The sequence below is a fragment of the Aspergillus niger genome (genome assembly GCF_000002855.4).
Source record: "Aspergillus niger supercontig An14".
NCBI classification, from domain to species: Eukaryota; Fungi; Ascomycota; class Eurotiomycetes; order Eurotiales; family Aspergillaceae; genus Aspergillus; species Aspergillus niger.
This window is the reverse complement of record NT_166529.1, coordinates 180,817-204,615: the sequence shown is the minus strand read 5'-3', so window position 1 is coordinate 204,615 and position 23,799 is coordinate 180,817. Positions and strand designations below refer to the sequence as shown.

General features: G+C 51.3%; 9 protein-coding genes across 9 annotated transcripts; 5 read left to right on the top strand and 4 right to left on the bottom strand.

Moving 5' to 3' along the window:
- Positions 1-1,893: 1,893 nt before the first annotated feature.
- Positions 1,894-4,368, top strand: An14g00710 (uncharacterized protein; the record flags this gene model as incomplete). The annotated part of the gene is made up of 4 exons (XM_059744031.1): positions 1,894-1,899; positions 2,223-2,252; positions 2,620-3,375; positions 3,454-4,368. The coding sequence occupies 4 exons, from the start codon at positions 1,894-1,896 to the stop codon at positions 4,366-4,368; spliced, it is 1,707 nt and encodes a 568-aa protein (XP_059602242.1).
- Positions 4,369-5,268: 900 nt separating this feature from the next.
- An14g00700 (uncharacterized protein) lies at positions 5,269-7,335 on the top strand (the record flags this gene model as incomplete). Its single annotated transcript, XM_001400662.3, has 5 exons — positions 5,269-5,629; positions 5,758-6,202; positions 6,262-6,778; positions 6,847-7,157; positions 7,311-7,335. The coding sequence occupies 5 exons, from the start codon at positions 5,269-5,271 to the stop codon at positions 7,333-7,335; spliced, it is 1,659 nt and encodes a 552-aa protein (XP_001400699.3).
- Positions 7,336-7,941: 606 nt separating this feature from the next.
- On the top strand, positions 7,942-10,229 carry An14g00690 (uncharacterized protein; the record flags this gene model as incomplete). Its single annotated transcript, XM_059744030.1, has 4 exons — positions 7,942-8,133; positions 8,194-8,619; positions 8,675-8,708; positions 8,845-10,229. The coding sequence occupies 4 exons, from the start codon at positions 7,942-7,944 to the stop codon at positions 10,227-10,229; spliced, it is 2,037 nt and encodes a 678-aa protein (XP_059602241.1).
- A 215-nt stretch (positions 10,230-10,444) lies between these two features.
- On the top strand, positions 10,445-12,266 carry An14g00680 (uncharacterized protein; the record flags this gene model as incomplete). The annotated part of the gene is made up of 8 exons (XM_059744029.1): positions 10,445-10,559; positions 10,643-10,786; positions 10,997-11,152; positions 11,243-11,323; positions 11,375-11,484; positions 11,540-11,768; positions 11,818-11,897; positions 11,955-12,266. The coding sequence occupies 8 exons, from the start codon at positions 10,445-10,447 to the stop codon at positions 12,264-12,266; spliced, it is 1,227 nt and encodes a 408-aa protein (XP_059602240.1).
- An 802-nt stretch (positions 12,267-13,068) lies between these two features.
- Positions 13,069-15,063, top strand: An14g00670 (uncharacterized protein; the record flags this gene model as incomplete). Its single annotated transcript, XM_001400659.3, has 7 exons — positions 13,069-13,344; positions 13,400-13,498; positions 13,552-13,625; positions 13,682-13,781; positions 13,841-14,262; positions 14,317-14,440; positions 14,503-15,063. 7 exons carry the CDS (start codon positions 13,069-13,071, stop codon positions 15,061-15,063), a joined length of 1,656 nt encoding a protein of 551 aa, XP_001400696.1.
- Positions 15,064-15,345: 282 nt separating this feature from the next.
- An14g00660 (uncharacterized protein) lies at positions 15,346-18,540 on the bottom strand (the record flags this gene model as incomplete). Its single annotated transcript, XM_001400658.3, has 4 exons — positions 15,346-16,249; positions 16,307-16,473; positions 16,533-16,717; positions 16,770-18,540. The coding sequence occupies 4 exons, from the start codon at positions 18,538-18,540 to the stop codon at positions 15,346-15,348; spliced, it is 3,027 nt and encodes a 1,008-aa protein (XP_001400695.3).
- Positions 18,541-18,647: 107 nt separating this feature from the next.
- On the bottom strand, positions 18,648-19,064 carry An14g00650 (hypothetical protein; the record flags this gene model as incomplete). Its single annotated transcript, XM_059744028.1, has 2 exons — positions 18,648-18,783; positions 18,826-19,064. The coding sequence occupies 2 exons, from the start codon at positions 19,062-19,064 to the stop codon at positions 18,648-18,650; spliced, it is 375 nt and encodes a 124-aa protein (XP_059602239.1).
- Positions 19,065-20,510: 1,446 nt separating this feature from the next.
- An14g00640 (uncharacterized protein) lies at positions 20,511-21,636 on the bottom strand (the record flags this gene model as incomplete). The annotated part of the gene is made up of 4 exons (XM_059744027.1): positions 20,511-20,731; positions 20,791-21,230; positions 21,330-21,540; positions 21,627-21,636. The coding sequence occupies 4 exons, from the start codon at positions 21,634-21,636 to the stop codon at positions 20,511-20,513; spliced, it is 882 nt and encodes a 293-aa protein (XP_059602238.1).
- Positions 21,637-22,230: 594 nt separating this feature from the next.
- Positions 22,231-23,678, bottom strand: An14g00630 (uncharacterized protein; the record flags this gene model as incomplete). The annotated part of the gene is made up of 2 exons (XM_059744026.1): positions 22,231-22,456; positions 22,624-23,678. 2 exons carry the CDS (start codon positions 23,676-23,678, stop codon positions 22,231-22,233), a joined length of 1,281 nt encoding a protein of 426 aa, XP_059602237.1.
- Between the last annotated feature and the right edge of the window lie 121 nt (positions 23,679-23,799).

Below are 23,799 nucleotides of genomic sequence, written 5' to 3'. Positions count from 1 at the left end.
TCTGTAGATTTTGGGTTTTGATTGTTGGGATTCTTTTGATTGATGTATGTATTGAGGCAGCGTTGGGTTATAATATCATTATCTTGTCTCCTTCTGAACCGCTCTTTTTTGGCTTGCATCTTTCGATATTCCTCATGGATGATTTGCCCCCATCACTATCACAATCACAATCACCTTTCAACCAANCAGTTTGAGTTTGTCGTCATTTTCTCCGTTAGTCTAGGTTTAAAAAAAGAAAGTGAAGAAATAGACGCACTAGCTTCAAGGACCAGGCGATCCGAGCAGAAAAAAAGCCCAGCCAGCCAGTCCAACGTCTATCACGATCTGCTACGAATCGGACATTGCCTTCCTTTGTTGGTAAGTATGTGTCTTCGACCGGCTGATGAAGTATCGCGGTCTGCCTTTTTTCACTTTTTCACCACCACCTCCTTTAATCCCAGTCATCTGGTTTTATACCCGCTTATAACCCTTTTTTTGATCCTTCCTCGAGTACATTACTGNCACGAGGACAAACCAACGCCATACTAACCTCCCCCATCTCCAATTCGCAGGTCGGGAACCAACCAACCGGGACGAGGGTGCTGGAGTACCCGCCACAGTTGAACCAGCAGTTCGATTTCTCGACGGCTTCCATCCTTCACACCCCACGACGGTCCATGCCATCCGGCCACTAATCCACCCAATCCACTTATTCGCCTCTCCTTCGTCTGGGTCACAGCCACCAAGTGCTCCCGCAGAGTGGTGGTAGGAGTCAGGACGGCCCATTATTCTCCTATCGCTGTGCCTTTGACTCGACCGACTACTTACTTCTTGCCTCTCCCACCACAAACCCACCACCACCATTATCATCGTCATCATCCCCGCCAACTTACTATCGTCCGACTGCATAACCGGGTGTGTCGCAAGGAGCAGCCGCACTAACTGGTAACTCAAAGAAACAAAATATTGAATCCCTTCTGCTGGGGGGAGGGCCTTCCAGAACACTGCAACCCTGGAACCTTCCGCCGAGCTGTCACGCGTGGATCCTCGTCATTGTCCGCCCACTGAACCACTCCAGCGCACCCATCCTATTCCCATCCATCCTCAGGGGCGGGGGGAAACACCAAAAGGAAAGCGGGCCACTTTTTTCTGTCCCAGTCGTCGCAATTCAGAACTCCCCATACCAGGCTCGTCCGTGGTAGTCCTGCTCGTTTGAGGGCGAAAAATAGGCAAAGAAAGACAAGCAGAAATTAGGAGGCCACTGCACTGTCACTTGTGTCTGGGTTACTTGCAGCCAGCGCCTAGGGAGTTACTCTAATTTTTCTTTACTATAACAACATATCGCCGCTGACAGCCGTCCGCTCTATTTCATCCATTGACACTCCCTCTTGTCCCTCTCTCCCTTCCTATCAAAACTCCAGGCTATTTGGTCTGTTACTGTCCTTTCTACTGTATCACCTCAAAACGCTCCTTCATTGTTCAGATTTAAAGTTTTTGTTTTATTATTATTTTTTTTTTCCCTCACTTACCCTGTCCCCTTTTGCCTCATTCGTCTCTCATCAGCTGCTTCCCGGGATTGCCGCCCATTCTCTTATTCTTTCGATTTCTTTGTATTCCAACACATCGCATCATCGCCGACAAGAACTTCCGAGTTTACAGTGATACGCCTGGACCGGGGTGGCTGTTACGGGCATAAAGTGGATGATCAGATCTTGTCTGCTGCAGGCCTCGCTCAAACCAAACCCTACTCGTCCCCGTACTTACGTCTTGCCTTGCCTCGGCGGCTGATCTGGCGTTCCCGACCACCTGTGGGCACGGCCTGGCTAGGTTAACCTGCCTAGGGAGTATTATTCATTCATTCATTCCGACGTTCATTTATTTAGTTTCGCCGGAAGGAGAATTAGCAGACTAATAATGAAGGTACGTTGTTTCCAAGCTGGCAAAACCGCCCTGCAAGCAAAACCCCTCGTTTTCCCGCCCCTCGTTTATCTCGATTGTCGCTTGTTCCGAGCGCCCTCCCCGAAAAATTAGCACCTTGATTGATGACTTGTGGCCCTTCCTTTTTCTTTTGACTTGGAATGATCATTATTGCCGCGCGCAATCCATCGGCTCTGGACTAATCTCCAACACCGCCAATTAATTAGGCCATTCGACGCTCTCTCAAAGGGGAGAAAGATCCCAAACCCCACCACCACCACCATCTCAGTCACCATAGTCACCACCACCTTTCTATTACTCCAAAGTCCGCCATCGCCATCCTTCCGCCAAAGAAGGTGTGTTACACCCTTTCCTTTCTTTTAATTCTCCCCTTCAATTTTCTTTTTCTTCTTCTATTTCGCATTCTTCTTTTTCTTTGCAATTTAATTTTATTTCTCCCCATCCCTCCCGATATTCAATTCTATTTTCACTCTTTCCATTTATTTGCCTTTCAAATCCCTGGTTGATCCCACCCTCCCCTCTTTCCCCCCTGCCTTTACCCCTCCTTTCTTCTATAGTCGCATCCCTAAAAAGAAACATTTTTGGGTTGTTTGTCTGTTGTAATTGATTTCCCTGCGTGTTATTCGTCCTCGTTCGCCGACATTAGTCGAGCAGCCCGTCCTTGGCAACCCGTTGTTGACCACATCCCTGTGCTGCGCGTAGGTTATCAAAGCGCTCTACGATTACCAACCGGAACCCGGGAACTCGCAGGAACTCGCCTTCAGCAAGGGAGACTTCTTTCACGTTATCAGCAGGGAGGACGATTTGGACTGGTACGAAGCGTGCAATCCGCTCATCCCTAGTGCGAGGGGGTTGGTTCCAGTGTCCTTCTTCGAAGTGATTGGCAAAAACGAGAGACACAGCGCCGGATCGGTGGATCATCATAAGAAGAAAGAGCCGCACGACTCAGGCTTCTCCGATCGAGCTGCCTTCCCAGGTACAGACTTCATCAGCAATTCCTCCCGCAATAGTTTTCAACCCAGGATGTCGCAGTTGGGGAAGGGTTCGAGCGCCATGGTCTATGGCATCGTTCAGTATGACTTCCAGGCCGAGCGACCGGACGAACTAGACGCCAAAGCTGGCGAGGCCATTATTGTTATCGCCCAGTCGAACCAGGAATGGTTTGTCGCCAAACCTATCGGTCGCCTGGGTGGCCCAGGTCTCATTCCCGTCTCCTTCCTCGAACTTCGCGATATGCAGACAGGTCAAGCGGTCACCGATCCCCTCGAAGCTGTGAGGCGTGCCGGCGTGCCGAAGGTGGAAGAATGGAAGAAGATGACGGCCGAATACAAGAACAGCAGCATCACGCTCGGCAAGATCGACTCCGCTGGTGGCTCGTCAATGCAGTCCGTCACGTCGAGCATGGACAAGATGTCTATCGGGCGTCAGAGTCAAATGAGTCAGAATGGCCAGTCTCAGGTAAGTCATCAATGTTTTCTCTTTTCCCCACATCCGCGACTCTTTTGAGGACCGTCGCCCTAACCTTCCGTGCGATAGGGCTACCACACTCGCAATGCCAGTAAAGGTTCTCTTGTGCAACAAGTTTCGCACCAGTCGCAGCAAAGTTATCATCAGTCATTGATGGCGCCCATCGCGGCATCTATTCCCCGGTACTGCTTCGACAACGACAAATACTGGTACATTATCGAGGCCAAAATGGAGGACGGTCGCTGCTGGGAATTGGCCCGCTACTACCACGACTTCTACGATTTCCAAATCGCACTTTTGACTCAATTTGAGGAGGAAGCGGGTAACCGTGGAAAGCCGCGCACTCTGCCGTATATGCCCGGACCAGTCACCCATGTCACGGACGCCATCTCCAACGGCCGCCGACAGAATCTGGATGAATACATCAAGAAACTCTTGGCTATGCCGCCTCATATCTCTCGCTGCCAACTGGTCCGTCAGTTATTCGCCCCTCGCGCTGGTGACTTTGAAATCGACCCGAACGCATTTGGCGAAGAGACGCGGTTCTCCGGTGGCTCGCATCATTCTTCGGCCAATGAGCCGTCGCGGAGTGTGTCGCGCCAGTCATCGCAGGCACCGATCGCTGTTCACACAGAGCGCAACTCACACCAGCGCGGTCAACCCTCCCTGTCACTCTCCAATGGCGGGCCACCCCCGATGAACCGTCAACCTAGCTCGTTAACACAGGTGTCGACGTCGAGTGGCGGTGCCATGAAAGTTAAGGTTTTCTTCCAGGACGACCTCATTGCAATTCGGGTCCCGAACGACATCAGCCTTCAACAGCTCAAGGAGAAGCTCATGGACCGCCTGAAGATTCAGGATGAGATCATGGTTCAGTACAAGGACGAACCGTCCGGGACGTACGTTGATCTGGCCACGGACAGCGACCTGGACACGGCGATCCAGCGGAACTCCAAGCTCACACTATATGTTGGACTTGCATAGAAGCGTTATTTTATCACCCTCCGTCTATATCCCGATAGATCTGTCTGTCATTTTTATCAGTTTCTTTTGTTGTCCGAATATTGCACCCGTTTGTTGAGGTGCATCGGGTGTCCCGGTGTTATGGTTATTTTTCCTGTTGTCTCTGGTCATCAGCCTCTGAGCGGTTGTTATTGAATCACGAGGTTGATGCTTTGACAAGAATGACATGTCTGAAACGTTTACGCCATCATGTACCCTTTCTTTGTTTTTGAAGCTGCACTATTCTGTTGTGTGGGCCATGGCTGATTGTTTACCCTCCATACCCTGTTACTGTGATGTGCTATTGTCTTTTGTACATAAGTCTTCTCTTGCATATATATTCTAGCCGTAGGCTACGACACCTACCTACCGTTTACCATCTGCTTTTTGGGGCCCAGTAGAACACATGGTAGGAACCAACCACCGGTCGCGCAATAAACAAATGATCCACTCGGCCAATTAAGGCGTTGTCGGCTCTAGATCTGGGGGCCGATCAGTTGCCGCCCTCCGAGTCACATGACTGGCATCGGAGTGCCTTTTCTCGTTGCTTCGGTTCCTTTTCGCCGCGGAGTTCTGCTCTTCCGGTCAATATCGGGGCTCTTCAGAGGACTTTCTTTCTCACCTGCATACTTGCATTCGACCCGTTGACTCGAGTCGATCTGTATATACTTGTCAGCGCTTGCATTCCTGTTGCCCTCTCTAGTGTCCACTTGCCTGTCCCCGCTTCTTGACCGCGTGGGCGCCGCACTTGACCGTCTCATTCGCCGAGTATTTGCCGACCGAACAACCTCGGGTTTAAGTCTCCTCGACTTTGTCGCAACGCACGCACATTTGATCAGATACACCAACTTTCCTAGACTGTTTCCGTCATACACAACGTCCATGAGCGGATCTTCAGCGAAGCTCTGCGCGGACTATTTGCCCGGCGCACTGAGGGCTCGGGGCCCTCTTTTGCGTGCCGTTCCTCGGGGCACTCGCCGGCCTGGCGCCAGGGAGTATAGACGGGGTGCTCATGGCGCGAACAACTCTCGCTATCGCCCCTCGGTGACAGCTCACCGGGTACCGGTCTGCGATACTGTGGATGTGCGGTTGTCGCAGGGCCAGTATGCGCGCCGCTTTGCGACAGCCGCCGAGGGGAAGGCTGTGGAGGCCGACGCTGCAGCTGGGATGCAGGGTGGTCCGTTGGCCGAGTATGATGCTCGTGTACAGCAGGGTCGCTTGCGAGATGATCCGTATCAGAGACGTACGTTGTATTCCCATGTGAATTGGTTGTCTCCGGTAGAGCGGAAGTCCTTCCCATAGAGGGGAGGGACTGAATTGATGGCCTATTTCGAATTACAGAGGCTGACATGCTTCAATTGCTATGAACAGAGATCATTGAGCAACTGCAGGACCTGTACGAACGACTGAGATCCTACAACCCCCCGCCGGTCGTCCAGCCAAGCGTCGAATCCCTCGACCCCAAGCCCAAGTCGTTCTTCGGCTCGCTGTTCGGACGCAACGCGAAGCAGGAACTCACGATCCCCGAAGCCCTCCCCAAGGGACTATACATGTACGGCGACGTAGGATGCGGCAAGACCATGCTCATGGACCTGTTCTATGAGACTCTCCCACCCAACATCAAGACCAAAACGCGCATCCACTTCCACAACTTCATGCAGGATGTGCACAAGCGCATGCATGTCGTCAAGATGAAATACGGCAACGACTTCGATGCGCTGCCTCTCGTGGCGGCTTCCATCGCAGAGGGCTCGAGTGTGCTGTGTTTCGATGAGTTCCAGTGCACAGATGTTGCAGATGCGATGATTCTCCGAAGGTAGTTCACTAAACCAGCCTCACCCACACTACAACCACTTCTCACAAACAGTTCAACAGACTCCTCGAATCCCTCATGTCCCACGGCGTCCTCCTCGTCACCACCTCCAACCGCCACCCCGACGACCTCTACAAGAACGGCATCCAACGCGAATCCTTCATTCCCTGCATCAACCTCCTCAAGACCGCCCTCGACGTCATCAACCTCAACTCCCCCACCGACTATCGCAAGATTCCCCGTCCCCCAGCAGCCGTCTACCACCACCCACTCGGCCCAGACGCCGACCAACACGCCCAGAAATGGTTCGATTTCCTGGGCGACCCCATCAACGACCCCCCGCACCCCGCCACCCAAGAAGTCTGGGGTCGCAAGATCCATGTGCCCCTGGCCAGCGGCAAAGCCGCCAAATTCAGCTTCCAGCAGCTCATCGGCAGCGCCACCGGCGCAGCGGATTACCTGGAACTCGTCCGGAATTACGAGGCATTCATCATCACCGATGTGCCGGGCATGAATCTCACCCAGAGAGATCTGGCTAGACGGTTCATTACTTTCATTGATGCTGTGTATGAGAGTAGGGTGCGTTTACCCCACAACGTTGACCCCAACAATCACCCAATCCCATGGACTAACAGTATGAATCACAGGCAAAACTCGTCCTCACCACCGAAGTCCCCCTCACCAACCTCTTCCTCTCGGCCGACGACGTCAAAGGCACCCTCAAGGACGGCAGCGACGACAACGGCGCTGATCTCTCCGACGCGATGCGCATGATGATGGACGATCTGGGATTGTCGATGCAAGCGCTCAAAACCACGTCGATTTTCAGTGGTGATGAGGAGCGGTTCGCGTTCGCGAGAGCATTGTCGCGTCTTTCGGAAATGGGGAGTAAGATGTGGGTGGAGCGTGGGTTGGGGGTCGGGATGGATGCGGATCATGGGAAGAGTGAACATGATGCGTATGTGAAGGCGAGGAGTCGTTGGTCGGAGGATAATATGTGATCCTCTTTCATCCTCTTCTTTGCTTTATTAGAGTATTGTTTGTAGATGGTTGCTGGGTTCTTCGTTGCATATATACTTTGATACATACGTGTATACACTTTCAGTTACAGCTACAGTTGCATTTACAGACCATAGAGCTTGAATTGATGAACATGAATACACAGTTTGCATTTCTTATCATTTCCACAGCATAGGTTGTGTTGTAGTCTTCACTAACAATAAGTGATTGAGAGAAGCTATAACATGACGTCATCCACACCCAACCACCGCGATCTACCAGGAACTCAACAAACAAGTCTTTCAGGGACATCATTTGAGTTCTCCACCCCCAGGGCTCCTGTCATGCTCTCAATGATACATTGCCATTGGCCAAGGATTATAGCCAAAGCAACCCCCTCCTCTGCGATGGACCCTGTAGTAGTGCAGGGAGTGGGACTTTAGTGCACATCACTGACATCATGGATTCAGCAGTTCTGACCAATTTCAGTGGGCCATCGACTCTGCAAGAACAGCGTTGCATCATGGTTCCGGTCCAGACTGTCCCCTGATCGACTCTAGAATTACCAGTGCTTAGAAATAGAGAGCTGCCATTGGGTTTCTGGCCGGGTTGGTCGGGATGAGTATATAGATAAATAGATAGTAGTAGTACTCGCAGACATCTTCTTTGGGAGTACTACTACTTCTTCTCATCATCAGTGTATCTGTACCAGAGTGTGACAAATTGGAATACATGCTTTCATAATGGCTAGCGAACAGTTCAATATGGCCACCAAACATGATGATCTCGCCCGAGATACAGTTCAGCTGTCCGGCGTTCAACCCATGACCACAGACTATGGAATTAAGATATCGGATCCGGACCATTGGCTTCGCGTTGTCGATGCGCAGCATAATGGTCCCTCGCTACTGGAGGATCCGATCGCGAGGGAGAAGGTATGATACACTTCCTTTCTATAGTAGTCCCCTCTGCTAGAGTATTGATCGGTGGTGCAGATTATGCGCTTCGACCACGAACGGATTCCCGAACGAGTCGTGCATGCCCGTGGCGCTGGAGCCTTCGGAACCTTCAAGCTTCATCAGGCTATTCCGGAACTTTCCTCTGCGGGTGTCTTGACTGACACAGAGCGCGAAACTCCCGTCTTTGTTCGCTTTTCTACTGTTCAGGGTAGTCGTGGGAGTGCGGATACTGTGCGTGATGTTCGTGGCTTCGCGGTGAAGATGTACACTGCGGAAGGCAACTGGGATATTGTTGGGAATAATATTCCTGTTTTCTTTATTCAGGATGCTATCAAGTTCCCTGATGTTATTCATTCGGTGAAGCCGGAGCCTCATAATGAGATTCCTCAGGGACAGAGTGCTCATAATAACTTTTGGGATTTCCAATACATGCATTCGGAGACTACTCATATGCAGCAGTGGGTGAGTTTGCTGTGTTTATTTTATTCCCTGGGTCACTGGCTAATTGAGTTGCTAGGTTATGTCGGATCGTGCTATCCCTCGTTCGTACCGTATGATGCAAGGCTTCGGTGTCAATACCTACTGCCTTGTGAATGCCAAGGGACAGCGGCACTTTGTCAAGTTCCATTTCACCCCGGAGCTCGGTGTTCATTCCCTCGTTTGGGACGAAGTCGCTGAAGATTGCAGGTCAAGATCCTGACTTCCATCGGAAGGATCTGATGGATGCCATTGAGGCAGGCCAATACCCCAGGTGGAAGTTCGGCATTCAGGTGATTCCAGAAGAGAAGAAGGATGACTTTGAGTTCGATATCCAGGATGCAACCAAGATCTGGCCGGAGGAGCTTGTGCCAATCCAGTACATTGGACAATTGGAGCTGAATCGCAACGTTGACGAGTACTTCCCCCAAACCGAGCAAGTGGCTTTCTGCACAAGTCATATTGTGCCCGGTATTGACTTCTCGGACGATCCCCTTCTCGTGGGCCGCAATTTCTCCTACTTCGATACACAGATCTCTCGCTTGGGCCCTAACTGGCAAGAACTGCCAATTAACCGTCCCGTGTGTCCGTATATGAGTCTGGTCAACCGGGATGGTCAAATGAGACACCGCATCACAAAGGGCAAAGTGAACTATTGGCCGAACAGGTTCGATGCGAATCCCCCAACCTCTCCGGCCCATGGAGGATTTGCGACCTACCCTGAAAAGCAGCGGGGTGTGAAAGCGCGTGCACTGTCAGACAAATTTAGCGAGCATTTCAACCAGGCCCAACTGTTCTACAACTCCCTCAGCCCCATAGAAAAGCTTCACGTCTCCAAGGCATTCTCCTTCGAATTGGATCATTGCGACGAGGAGATCGTGTATAAGCGCCTCTCAGAACGACTGGCTGTCGTTGACCTCCAGCTGGCGAAGACGGTTGCGAAGAATGTTGGAGGCAACACGCCGACCAAGGCACCAAAGGAGAACGACGGAAAAACGTCGAAGGGCTTGAGCCAATTCGACTACCTTTCTGACAGCGCACAAATTGCTACCCGCCGAGTTGCCATCCTGATCGCGGATGGCTTCGACCTCAACTCATACAGGGACATGAAGAGTGCGTTGCAGAAGCAGAATGCATTTGTATTCACCATTGGATCCCAGCGCCAGGGTGTCACCTCCGAATCAGGAGAGAAGGTGATCCCCGACCATCATTTCCCAGGAATGCGTTCCACGCTCTTTGACGCGACTTTTGTCCCCGGCGGAAAGCACGTTAGTGTGCTGGCGAAGAACGGCATCGCTAAGCACTGGATTTCCGAGTCCTTTGCGCACTTGAAGCCTATTGCTGGTGTCAACGAAGCGGTGGACTTTATCCGGAAGCAAATCAACCTAGACGCGGTCAAATATGCCTCGAATGGTCAAGTGAAAGAAAGCTACGGAGTGGTGACTGCCCATGGTGCACCCGCGGAGCTGCTGCAAGTATCGTCCAATATTAGTCGCGAGAGCAAGGGATTCGTCGACCAGTTCATTTGGCAAATTTCGAGGCACAGGAACTGGCAGAGGGAACTAGATGGCTTGGTGGATGAGATCGCTGCATAGTGAAGTGTTAGTAAATATTCAGTCATGAGATAATGAATAGCAATCCTTCATGTTTGTCACAGCATGGTTTGTAGCAAATCCCTAATAGATGAGAAGCCGGCAGAGAAAAATCAACCTAAGCAGCGTCTACAATAGAAGTGTCACCAATATGCATTAAAATACCGAGGTTGGTACGTCAGCTGCATATGATGTGTGACATAGGTAATGGTGTGAGCATGTCGGAGCTGGATGGCACAACAACTCACCAGCAGTGTAGAGACTTGAGAGCAACATGTTTGCCTTGGTATAGGCACACCAGAAGGGGTCCTCGCAATATGCTCCGTCAGCCTGGTTTGGAAAGTTCTTCGCATTCCAACCCGGCCCGATTCTAATGTAAGGGGTAATAAGCCGGTAGCCTCACACCTGGCCTCGAGTACTTCTACAGCAAAAGGTCGTCTGGGCTTTGTCTCATCCTCATCTGAGGGATTTCAGTATCATGGTGCTCAAAATATCACGCGCCACGCGGTTGACGGTGGTGGTTGTCATCTCCTCAGCATTCTTTGTGGCTGAGATTTCAGGTAGTCTCCCCTCTATACATCTGCAGCCCACTTCATTGCAAGCCTGGCTAATGCGACCGTACGGTAGTTGGCTTTTACACGCATTCCATTGCTTTGGTGGCCGATGCTTTCCATTATGTATGTGCGGCCCAGTGTTGCAGAGTAGTCACTGATAAATCTAGCTGAACGACCTGGTCGGGTTTGTTGTCGCGCTCGTTGCTCTCAAGGTAGCCCACGACACTGTTCGAAACGTTGCAACAGATACTGAGATCAAGCTCCAGGTCTCAGAAGCAGATGAATCGCCGAAAGCCCTATCCTTCGGTTGGCAACGAGCCCAGTTGCTGGGTGCCTTCTTCAATGGGGTCCTACTCTTCGCGCTCGGGATCAGTATTTTCCTACAGTCCATTGAGCGATTCATCACGCTTCAGCGTTGGTACTCCATTTGACTGTCAACTTCATCCAGTTAATGTGCAACAGGTGTTGAGAATCCTAAGCTCATGTTCATAATGGGAGCCATCGGACTGACCCTGAACCTTATCAGCGCCACGTTTCTCCACGGTAATCCCGGCTTCAACAGCTAGTGAGGCGGCCCCGGTAACTGTTTTACAGAGCATCACCATCATGATCACGGCCATGAACCTAGTTCAGGGGCTCTCGAAGAGCTTCCCGTGTCGACGACAGATGACATTACAGGACCGGAACGACCAGGAAGTCCTAACGTTAGTACTTGAGCAGACTATAGAGCTTTCAGCTGGCTGACCTCCTACCCTGTAGCACAATGATCACAAACACCTTTCAAATGGGGCTCATGCAGCCTCTCACGGACATGACCTAGGGATGCTGGGGGTCTTGATCCATGTTATAGGCGATGCGGCCAATAACCTTGGAGTGATGGCAGCGGCCTTGGTCATATGGCTCGCTCACTATGGAGGAAGATACTATGCGGATCCTGGCACAAGCATGGGAATATCCATTATGATAATGCTGTCTTCTGTTCCACTGGGTATGTCCTTTCATGTTGTTTGATCCATGGATGCTGAACCCTGTGATAGTGCGGCGATGTGGAATCATCCTGCTGGAAAGCGCGCCTAATGGAGTCGACCTTGAGGATGTGAAGCATGATCTAGAGAAGGTAGGCCACATACAAGCTCCAGTCATCGACTAATTCTCACCATTGGACGCTTCGCAGATTCCCGGTGTTCTATCGGTCCACGAGCTACATATCTGGCGCCTAAACCAGCACAAGGCGCTCGCATCGGTTCATGTAATGGTGTCCGATTGCTCAGTACCGAGTTTCCTTAAGTTGAGTAAGACCATCAACGAATGTTTCCACGCATACGGGATCCATTCTACCACGATTCAGCCGGAGATGGCCCACCCGGAGGCGATTGCTCTGGGAAGGCCGGCAGTGGAAACAGAACTGAGTTCACAGACTGAAATGTCTGAGAAGTGTCAGGTGATATGCGGGACATTATGTGAAGAATTGACTTGCTGTGGATAGAGGACAAACGGAAAATGGAAATAAGGAGAGGGAAACAAAAGAACTTGAAGTAAGAGGTACAAACAAAAAAAAAAAAGGCGAAGGGGAAATGAAGATGAAGATGAAGATGGCGAATGTCACGAGGAGGCTGGGTCATCTGACCTGGCTGCTACTACTTAGTTTTAGAAAATATACCATCTTTGAATGCTTCTCTTCCTCCGCTTCATTCTTATTCACTCGAATGATTGTCAATCTCCTTCGTTGCTGGCCCGAGTACCATTGATGAGATGTGAAGTCAATCTCTCGCCCCCAACTAGTACGCGGAACATATTCCGCCTGGTCGTTCAAACCTTCGGCTGTGCTTCTGGTTCCATCCGCCATTCCTAGCAGATCCCCTCCGGTACTGACGGCCAATGGTTAAATAGTGACACCGAAAATAACTAGGCGATGTCGGCACAGGAACGCCATTCAGCGGACTTTGCCAATTGCCGATAAGCGCCAGGCCTCTTGATAGGCAAGTACTCGCGACCAGAAAGATAAGAGGATCTCCACCCGAGGCGTTATCTCCTCCCTGGAGCTAAGACCTGCAGCGCAGCTAGATGCATATAGGGTGCTTCAACAAAGGCCTTCTGTAGATCATTATTGGTCTGCATTCCGATTCCGAGATGTAGACAGTGTCCGACTCCTCATCTGCCTTGTCATGGAAACCATTAGTGCTCTTGACTGCCGGTTTTAAACTGTGCGCACTCCCCACCTTTCCCATGCCAGTCACATTTCCTCCATCACTCAAACTCGACCCTAGCGCTCGTGAGCATCTTACACTATGTCACTCTCATGGGAAACCCAGGCCCAAAAGGCCAAGGACATTCTCCAACAATCGATCCCCAAACAATGGCTACTCCCCGCACATAAGCTACCCTCGGCCGACCTGAAGAATGTGGAGGACTTTCCCCGCAAAAGCGGCCTTCTCTCGGCGAGAGAGCTCAGTATAACCGACATGTCTGCCGCTACCCTAGTGCAGAACATGGGGGCTGGAAAGCTCACGGCAGAGGAGGTGGTCGTGGCTTTCATCAAGCGATCCGTATTGGGCCATCAACTGGTAATGCTTAACTATATCTGGTCCAGGTTTCGGTGCAACTAATCCTTGTTATCAGCTTAACTTCGCCACAGAGTTCCTAACCGACCGAGCAATTGGGCGAGCCAAGGAATTAGATGAGTATTACAGGCGAACCGGAAAGCTAGTTGGGCCTTTGGTGGGACTTCCTTATCAGCGGTGCCGTACAACCTATAGACTAATAACTCACAGCATGGTGTCCCGATAAGCGTCAAGGAGCATGTTGGGGTCAAGGGCCTCACATGTAATGCCGGCTATGTGGCCTGGTATGGCCCCGTTCTTCTTCAAATACAGTATCAAAGCCAGAAACTGATAACACTAGGGTGGACGATGTTGCTACAGAAGACGCCCTCATACTACAATGTCTCGAAAAGGCTGGCGCCGTCTTCCATGTACGAACCAACCAGCCGCAATCTCTCATGGTATGTCTATATGCCCACCTTGCAGGCAATGACCTTGCGTAGCTAATAAATACATGAAGCACCTCTGCTGCAGCAATAACCTCACCGGAAAGACGCTAAACCCTTACAACCGCACGCTCAGTGCTGGGGGTTCCTCAGGTGGTGAAGGCGCTTCGACCGGCTTCAAATGCGCTCCCCTAGGTATCGGCACAGACATTGGAGGCTCAATCCGATGCCCCGCTGCATTCTGTGGCTCCTATGGGTTCCGCCCAACAGCCCTTCGCAACCCAATGTCAGGTGCAAAGGCACCCAAGGACGGTCACGAATCCATTCGCGGCGTAATCGGGCCTCTTGCTAGCCAGAGCGTGGAAGACATGGACCTCTTCCAGCAGGCCATCATCGACCAAGAGCCCTGGAATATCGAGACGTCCTTGGCTCCGGTCCCATGGAAGAGGGCCAAGCCTACCAAAGGCATGACTGTAGCCATCATGTGGGATGACGGGTAAGCCAATATCGTCACACCAATGCATACGGCAACTAACAAATCAAAAACCAGAGTCGTCCGCCCCCATCCCCCCGTAACCCGGGCCCTCAAACACGCCAAAGCCAAGCTCCAAGCAGCGGGCATCAAGGTCATCGACTGGGAACCATACAAGCACAAGCACGGCTGGGACATCATCGTACGTCACGCCAATCAAGCAATACCACTTTAATCATACCCATACTGATCACAAAACCCTAGTCCGCCATGTACTTCCCCGACGGAGCCCTCAGCCAGCGCAAACTCATCGCCCAAACGGGCGAACCCATTCTTCCTCTGACAGCCTGGGCCTTCAACTACAGCAGTCCTACCCCCCTCACCATGGCCGAATCCTGGGAACTAAATGTCCAGCGCGACGTATACCGAGACGAATACCACGCCTTGATGAAATCCAGAGGCGTGGACTTCATCCTCTGTCCCGCATACGCGGGCGTTGCCTCCGTTCTCGGCGAATCCCACTACTGGAACTACACGGCTGTCTGGAATATCTTGGACCAGCCGGCCGTAGTATTCCCATCTGGTCTGAGCGTGAATCCGCAGCTGGATCAGTTGACCAGCGAGCATAAGTCATATAAGCCTCGAGACGAAGTTGATCAGCGCGAATGGAGCAAGTATACCGGTCCGGAACGGTACGAAGGTGCGCCCATTGCGTTGCAGTTGGTCGGAAAGCATTTCAAGGATGAGGAAACTCTGGCTGCTGGTGCGTTGGTTGATGGTATTCTAAAGGGAGCAGAGCAGACCTCTACTAGATCTATGCTCTGAGTTAAGCATAGCTGGGTGGGAGAAAAATTGAAGTGAAATCCGATATCATTCATAAATTGACCGATCATTTACAATCCATTATATCCATCAATCATAACGAAGCATAAATACATACATGAAAAATCCCAATCATACATCATAAATAAGGTCGTAAGAAAAGGTGAAGGAAAAGGAAACATAGACAAAAGAACTCCAAACAAACCTATCTCACCACCAGCAAGGGAGCCAGACCTGGACAATGAGATAGACATAGAGGGGGTATACCGATAGAATTTAGATCAATCACTTCCTCCAAAACATAGCCTTACCCGCCACCCTCTTAGCGGACCACTTCGCCTCAGCAAACTTATCCTTGAAACTAACCCCACCACCGTACTTAAGCGCAGTACTACTCCTCCCACCACTCGAGCCAGAAACATGGCTCATATTCGCCAAGTTGCCCGCATCGAACTTGGTCTTGCCCTCGACGATCTTCTGCACGACAAGCAAGATCGCATACGTCGTGGAACCAATGACACGAATAAGGGCCAACACCACCACGGACCACAGAATGATAGCGAGGTAGATGTTCGTACCGCCCGCATCCGGACCATAGACTTCTGAGATGGCCATGGCCAGAATGACGTTCGCTACCATCCAGATGGAGACCATGTATGTACGGACGGCGCGGTAGTAGTCTTCTTGCATTTGGCTCTCGGTGATGGGGGTTTCGGGGACTTCGACGCGGTCGCGGAGGTTGCGGAGCGCAGCGTCGTAGCCGCTGTCGATGTCGAGTTGTTCGGAGGGCATTTCGATTTGCACGGTTGTGCCGTTGACGACACGCGCGGCTCCCAGGTCCATGTTCAGGACGTTGTCACCTTTTGTTCCCCAAGAGACGTCGTGCGTGTTGCAGAAGGCGTAGACCTGGAGGGTGCAAATGTAGCTGGGTAACATGATGAAGTAGGCTGCTGAGGAGGTGAACATATGCCAGGGATCGAGGTAGAGGAAGGAGGCGTAGAAGTATAAGCCCACTGTTGAGAGGAGGGACATGACGATGTTGACGAATAGGCCGTCGCTCACTTCCAGGGATGTATCGGCGCCCGTTCGTGCTAGAATTTCGATCACCACAAGATACATGGTGCAGAAGATCGTGTAGAACATGATGATCGAATACACGATGATGCCGGACAGGTATAGCTTTTTGGCACTGCAAGGGTTGGGGTTAGCCAGCTGTTCATGGGACTGCCTTGTATGGACTACTCACCCTTGCGGTCGATTACCCATTGAAATGATGAACTGCAGACACATCACCAGAATACAGGCGTATCTCAGGATCACGAATATGTATTTGCCGATATGGTGACCAAACGGATCAATTTTATCGTCGGTAAGTGAGCCAGCGATAAAGTAGAATACCAGGTAGAAGTTTGCCTAGTAGTGAGTGGAATGTCAGCGAGGTTTTCTTGGATTGCTGGGTATCCAAAACCTACCAAGCCAAAGTACGTGAAGATCAATTGCATGAATTGGTAAGCACCCTCAATTTGAAGGAGAATCTTCCGAGGTAGTGAGTGGTCCGTTTTCCAGAGTTGCTTGGCATTGACGATAGAGTACACGGCCGCGAAGAAGGCACCGTTCAACCAACGTCTTCTCTGTGAGATGAACTCGGGAATTGAGTCTAGCAAGGGCTGTTAGCGGAATTACATCTATCGCTCGTCTTCATGGCTTACCTGGGACGTCAGTTTCACCAACAGCACTCTTCACGAACTTCAAGACCCAGCGCTCTTCCCTCTTGGCAACTAACTCCCAGCAGAGGATACGATCTTCTGCTAGGTACATGTTGGCTGTGAACACATCTGCATCTTGTCCGTGTAGAGTTTCTCCCTTGAAGTACTGGTTCAGAGGGCCATTACCCTCGGCGTCGTTCTGCAGTGCGAAGAACCGATACGCACTGAGCGCTCCAGGAAGCACAGTAATGTAACCGAAGACAGACTCCAACGGCTTGTCCAGAATGTTGGACATCTTATACTCGAAGTTCTGACTGGCAACCAGAGGGTTCAGAAGACCGAGCATACCCTTGCCTTTGCCCGCCTTGATTTCACCAGCCGCTCCCGCGACGTTCGAGTTCTGGTCGAACGCTTTCCAGAGGTGGTAGAGTGCGGTAGGCGCAGGTTTGGTACCCACATCGAGCAGGATGCAAATGTTCGGCTGTAGTGCTCGGCCAAAAGCGTTGAAGAACCAACGGTGTGAGTTCAATTTCTTCTTGTTGTGTTCTTTCAAACAGAAGAGCACCTGGCACGGCATGATGCCCTTCTCAGCGCCCTTGAACTTCAAGTCGGGATCGAGCGATACCTGCGTCGTGTATTCGTAGACGTGCGCGTTGACCTGCTTCTGGTTGACAACGTTCTTGGCGATACCTTCCTGGTAGACACCCAAAGCCGCCAAAGCATTGAGGGTCCGCGGGTGCACCTTCTTACGACCGTCGGCGATGATGCAGACCACAATCTTCTTCCAACCATCCTTACCCCAGGTACGGGACTTGGATCGCGAGCAAAGGTGGGTGATATTCTGCATCACACCATGCATAGTCCGAGTGAAGCCGATCTCATCCTCGTTATACATTGTGATACAAATCAACAGCTCAGTCTCACGCATAGTACTGCCAATCTGTTGGCGCAGCTTGTAGCCTCGCTGCGTGAAGTCGTCGGGGTCACAGGTCACTGCAGTGTATCGCATATGGGTGAATTCTCGGTCATCACGACGAGGCAAGAAAGAGTGCAGGATAGTTGGGATCTTGCATTCCAAGATCAGTTCACCGTTGATCAGTTGGACTTCTTTGGTTGACATCTGCGCCTCACGAACACCTCGGCGGCTCTGCTTTTCTGGAGCTGGACCATAATGTATGTTAGGGTCGACCATTTCATCTGTTTCTTCCATTTCATCGTCCAAGTCAACTTTCGACATGGCATCCTTCTCATCTGTTATAATCGTAGACTCGCTCATAAAAGACTGCATACTGGCTCGATTGTTAGGGTCAATTGTCCGCCCACCACCACCGAATACATCATCGTCGCCTGCATCATTGATTGGGATGTTTGCATCATGTCCACCCGGGGCTGAAAAAAGCGGTGCTGGGGGCAACGGACGGCGAGGGCTCCCCCCATATCTTGAGCTGGGGGTGCCCGGTCGTGGACTACCATTGAGATCTGCACGTTCATATTGCGAGCTTGCGACTGAAGGGGGAGCTGGAGGTCTGGCCCAGTTCCCGACACGGTTAGGCGACCAAGGCCGTGTGGGAGAGCCCGGACGAGAGGTATAGTGTGGAACATCTACCGTTGATGCTGCTGGCGGGGGGATGGTCGGTACGTTTCCCAGACTCGATACAGGTCGTGAAGGAGATTCGGTTGGTTCATAGGGATAGTATCGCTGGCGTTCACTTCTGCGGTTGTTTTGAGCACGCGAGTTAGCAGACCGCTTCATAACCATCATTTCGTAGATCATATTGAAAGCAGTTGTGCCGGATGTCCGAAGACATCCCAGTTATACGCAGAAAAGCGAAGACAGTGTTTGCTAGGGAAATCACGGCATGCAAAAAGACTGGATATTTCTCAGTCACCAGGCCTGAGCTTTCCCCAGACAGCTATTTCAACAGCATTGACCATGTCAACAAGGGGAGAATTGGTATGGAGCTCCACGCCGTAGGGCAGATACCAAACAGAGTCATCGGAATGCCAGAAGCCATAGCTTAGTGTGATAAGGTAAAATGAAAGAATGGCTATTACTTACTCTCCGTCATCGACAAAAGGATCCCCGTAGTGGTACTCTGAGCTAACTCCTGTATCGGCACTCAAATCGCTTTCTACAATCGTGCTGGTTGGCAGCAAGCGCATAGTAGCTCCATGCGCACGAGATGCTGCCGGAGGAGATTCATGTTCGGTAAAGTATGGGTCCTCGTACGTATCATATGCCGGCGGCTCCTCTTCCTGGTTGTGCGCCGGCACATACATCCGCGACGAGTTGTTCATGATTATCTGCCCGTCACTCAATTGTGCATAGTATCCGATGATCAAACGTTGCAGTGGCACAGTATAGTTCTTCAGGTATCCGTGTGGTTACTGCACCAGCTGTTGAGATGACCTCAACTGAAGGCACGTAAATAGCACTGGTTTATGGATTCCTAAAGGTAACGGGTTCCACGGTTAGCACGTCTGCATTGCCCACACAGTTCCAGATCCGGGGTGATGGGGAATGCCACTTACTATCCACAGGAGGCAGTTGGTTGCCTGGTAGTACCAGTAAACAAACCAAGTATGTCAGAGATCTGGAGGAATGTATCGCGGAAACCAAGCGATCGGATCACGGTTGAAGAAATGGAGTAGAACCTCGGATGCGGCACTCGAGCTTCCTTATAAACAAAGGTTGCGATCCACACCACAGACGCACACACAGAGCGTCAAACACTGAATAATGGCAGGTGATAAAGTGAACGGAACCGATCAGATCCGCCCCAGGCACTTCTTATGAAATCACCTTGGATACGGGCGCCTAAACTGCCGTCGTAATCGGTCTGCGCTGACGAACAGCAGCGCCTGGAGAGCGTGGATATCACCAGGGCAACGGAAGCTTGGAAGAGCGAGCGGGGCGACCATCCTTGCAGCTGAGAGACATCGCATGGATCGAGTGATCGTGCTAGGAGAGTTGGGGAAACCCATTTTGAATGGTCATTGGCTCTCTTCGTAATTGTGGGCGTTTGGTTCCTGGCGATGTTCCGGATATTCAGTTCTGGTCCTTACTTCGACTTTCTGGCCATTTCCTCGTGCGATTCCGTGGGCGAGATCCCGCCCGGCTCCTCAGGCACCACCACCACCAACCCGCCCCTCGCCAACTGCATTTTCTACTACCGAACCGTGGAGCTTGCTTTTATTTGAGGTCCGTGCGGATTCAAGGAGCACGGTCTTGGGACGCAATATAATCCTTTGACCACAGTCCTTGGTTAGTGCAGATTTACAGCTAGCAATATATAACCTCATATGTTGTGGAGAACTCGGTCGTAAACACCAGTCCATTCCAGTTCCGCGTGCCCGTAGACGATTAGCTGTGGCTCACCAATAGCTTGACCAAAACAGTAAATATAGAAGGCTGATAATTAGAGTAGAGACAAATTAGGTTCCCAAGCACACTAACAACATATCCATCAAGTTGACAAAATCCATCTTCGCCATATTACACCCACAACTGTATAGCCCATAAACTGACGTGTCGTTAATATATCATAATCCCCCCAGTCCTGTAGCAGTCAAGGAATTGTAGTACTACCCGAGCACAACAAGACAATAAATGAACAACCCAACTTAGACCCGAAAAGAGGCTCAGACATTAAGCGCAATGGACTCACTTTTTGGGATTCATGTTCACAAAGCCACCTGCTTCCTGACAAGCGCGTAAGATGGCGATTGATTCATAGCCCTTAATTAGGCCGTTTGTGCTGGCTGGGTCGAATCGTTGAGCAACGGCTCCCTCTCGCGATTGGTTGCCGGCGCCGGCTGCCCGGCCCTGCGGAAAAAGATGTTGCGCCCAGAGTACTTCGTCAGGGAAATATAGAGGGACTCGGCGAAGAAGACAGCAAAGATGACAATGGCAAATATCCACTGTAGGGAGATGACCTTGACGCCGAACTGCTTGACGGCCAATGCTGCAGAGGTGTTAGCGCTGTGACGCTACTTTTTCAGATAATTTTGTATTGATACATACCCAGCGTCAAGAGACTCAGACTGTAACCCAGAATGTCATCCTGGGTGGACAAGATATGCGTCGATCCCAGCGCGAACAATACCCAAATGAACACATTAGCGACGATCCTCGCTGGCAGGCTGTTGCTGTTCACAGCAACTGCTCCGTTCCAGAAGAGAGTGATCAGAGTCCAGGCGTAGGGCGCTGCGACAGCGGCAAAATGCGCAAGAGGTGGTAGTGTGCGATGCCGCCAGTAGGTCGTCTTTTGATTCAGGAAGTGCGCGATCAGGATAATTTCTGAGCCCCAGAAGTGGTTACGAGTCCACAGAAGGATCCAGGCGAAAATGAACAAATTGTTCAGGATAAAATGTGACCCTACATTGGCGGCGGCGGTGGCCGTTACCGCATCATTGGAGAAAAGGTGGTAGACAAAGCCGATTTGAGACAGGAGGGTTATGATCCTAAAGTAGCAGGTCGTAAGAATAGGTTGGTAATCATAGAGCAAGGTTGGTAGCTCAATATATTAAAGATGTCATAGAAGGAAACCTGGGTGGATTTACCAATAGATACCAGCAATAACCGTGCTCAAGCTAAATGGAGTAATATGCTTGTTGGCTTGCTTCCAGATGGTATGGCCATGCTTGACATCGGGGGCATGGGAGGAGTAGTAGATGCCGACGACCACCACGAGCAGCCACGACAAGGGAACGAGGACGCGATAGGTTCCAAGTGAGAACCTGCCGTGCGACTCTCGCCTAGTAGAATGGATTGTCTGGGAAACATCACAATCAGTAACTGATGAATAAACGGCGTATCGCAGGTGAGAGTGTCTTAGGAAACAAGGGGGAGGAACTCACAGGTCGACATAGCGACTGCTATGGATTAAGAGGTAGGGATGGATAGGGTGAACGGGCGAAGGAGACCTAGAATCAGGAAGAGCGAACTCTGAGCCCGACTGGGAAAGAAGGGAAGGACATCCGGTTATATTGCGTAGCACAGCAGAGGTGAAGGATTTTCAGCGACGAAGCATAAGTAGGAAAAGTACTTTAGTTGAAGGAGACTGGAGGATGTCATTGGGAGGGAGACGGCAGCTCCCCCGCATTGCCTGATCTCCTGACAGGCTCTCGCGTCTCTCACTGGCCAGCCCGCCCAGCCATCACGGGACTGCCGTGCTTCCGGATGTCGTGTTGCGTAGTATTACTCGTCTCTTAGATGTTCTTTCCTGCTTAGCTCGTTGCTTGGAGCTGGTGTACTACGGTATGTGGGGGCCTTTTCCCTGGTTCAGCACAATGAGGTGACGACTAGTATCTATGACATCATCCTTAAAGGTATCGATCTCTATCCAACATCAGAGGACGCGATAAAACGCTAACAGTGGTAAATATGCAAACAGAACGCATTATAGAGGTACTGCATGCTCCTGTCCTCCCTCCATCATCGCCATCTCGTCGTCAATGGTCGTCATATGCCGTTGATCGCCGTCCCCACGTTGTCGATCAGTGCACGGTCCTGTTGGCGCATGCAGCCGAGAGTCTCTTCCGCCAGTGAGCAGACAAAATGCAGCAAGAGTACCCTTTTCGAATGCATCTGCGCGCGAATACCGCCGGGTGTCTTGTTCGTCTTGTGGTAGCCCAACAAGTACTCCTGGCCCTCACGCACGAACTGTCCTGTCAAACCACTTGGGGGGCTGCATAGTCACGGCATACTAGTCCGTAGCCTTGCTCTTTCATCAAACACTAGGTTGTGAGATAATAATAAAACTAGTAGCCCCGAAGAAAAAGCAAAAGCCGTAAGCGGGGACTGTCAAGGCAGCCCATCCGCCAACCCAGACCCCGGATTAACCGTTAGTCTTACATGATCTGTTTCACTGCCTCCACGAGCCGGCTGTGGATGGACGAAGGTGCAACGATCATCCCGTAGCAACCAGACAGGGTCCTGCCCAAGCTGCAGTCGACTGGATTACCCGCCAGATCACTAACAGTACATCCGAGTTCTTCGGCGATCAACATGCCACCTGAATGATCCCAAATCTTCGACCGATAGGAAGATTTATGCGGAATTTTGATCATCACATTACAACCTCCCACTGCGATGGCGATGTATCGCAGCTGCGCGGCCCAGAGGTCCGTCGAGGCCGGCCAAGGTGCACCCAAATGCGACGCAAGGCGGGCATGCATGTTCCTGTCGGATGATGTCGCTGACACGCAATCGACAAAATCGATATCTTTCGGGTCCGTAATCTGCGCCTTTGGCTCGATCTTGCGCGAGGGGAGGAGAGCTCCCGTTCCCATTCGCCGAATAAATGCGCCTTGTCCGGCAACGGCGAATACCTGGTGCCCGTAGCCATCTCGGTCGACGATGTTTTCATGAAGGCGACCCGTCTCCAGATTCATATTCGGACAGCCTAAGACGCCAACCTTCTGGTAGCCGTTTTCCACCAGTGACAAACAAACGGCGTACTGCTGACCTTGAATAAAGGTTGCGGTGCCGTCAACGGGGTCCAAAACCCAAGCACGGCTCTGCTTGCTACAGTTGCCCTGAGCACCGAGGTCAATCAAATCAAGCATTTCCTCCTTACTGCTCGGAGCGTAGAGCAGCGCATCGCTTTCCTCGTCCGACAGGCGGGTAGAGGAGACCAGCTCCCATGTCCTGTCAAGGAGAGCAGGATCGGATCGAAGAGCATCTGAGCTCTCCTCTCCGACAAACTCATCGTCGGGGAAAGCATGGTGAATGGCAGCGATAATCAGTGCCTGTGCAGCAAAATCAGCAATTGTCACTGGGGTGGCGTCATTCTTGTCGAAAGACCCCTTGTCCACAGCTTCCAATAGCTTTTTCGTCAAGAGCGTGGCTCTCTGAACTGTGAGACAGGCAATCTGAAGCTCCTTTGCGTAGGGGTCGGTAGATTCCATGGTAGCCGTATGTACCATACCACTCGATGAGAAATTGAGTTTTCAATTGAGTATCCAGCCAGAATTCTTTAGAAAAGATATCTGAGAGGTAGTTCGCCCCAATTAGGCTGCCTTTTCGGTC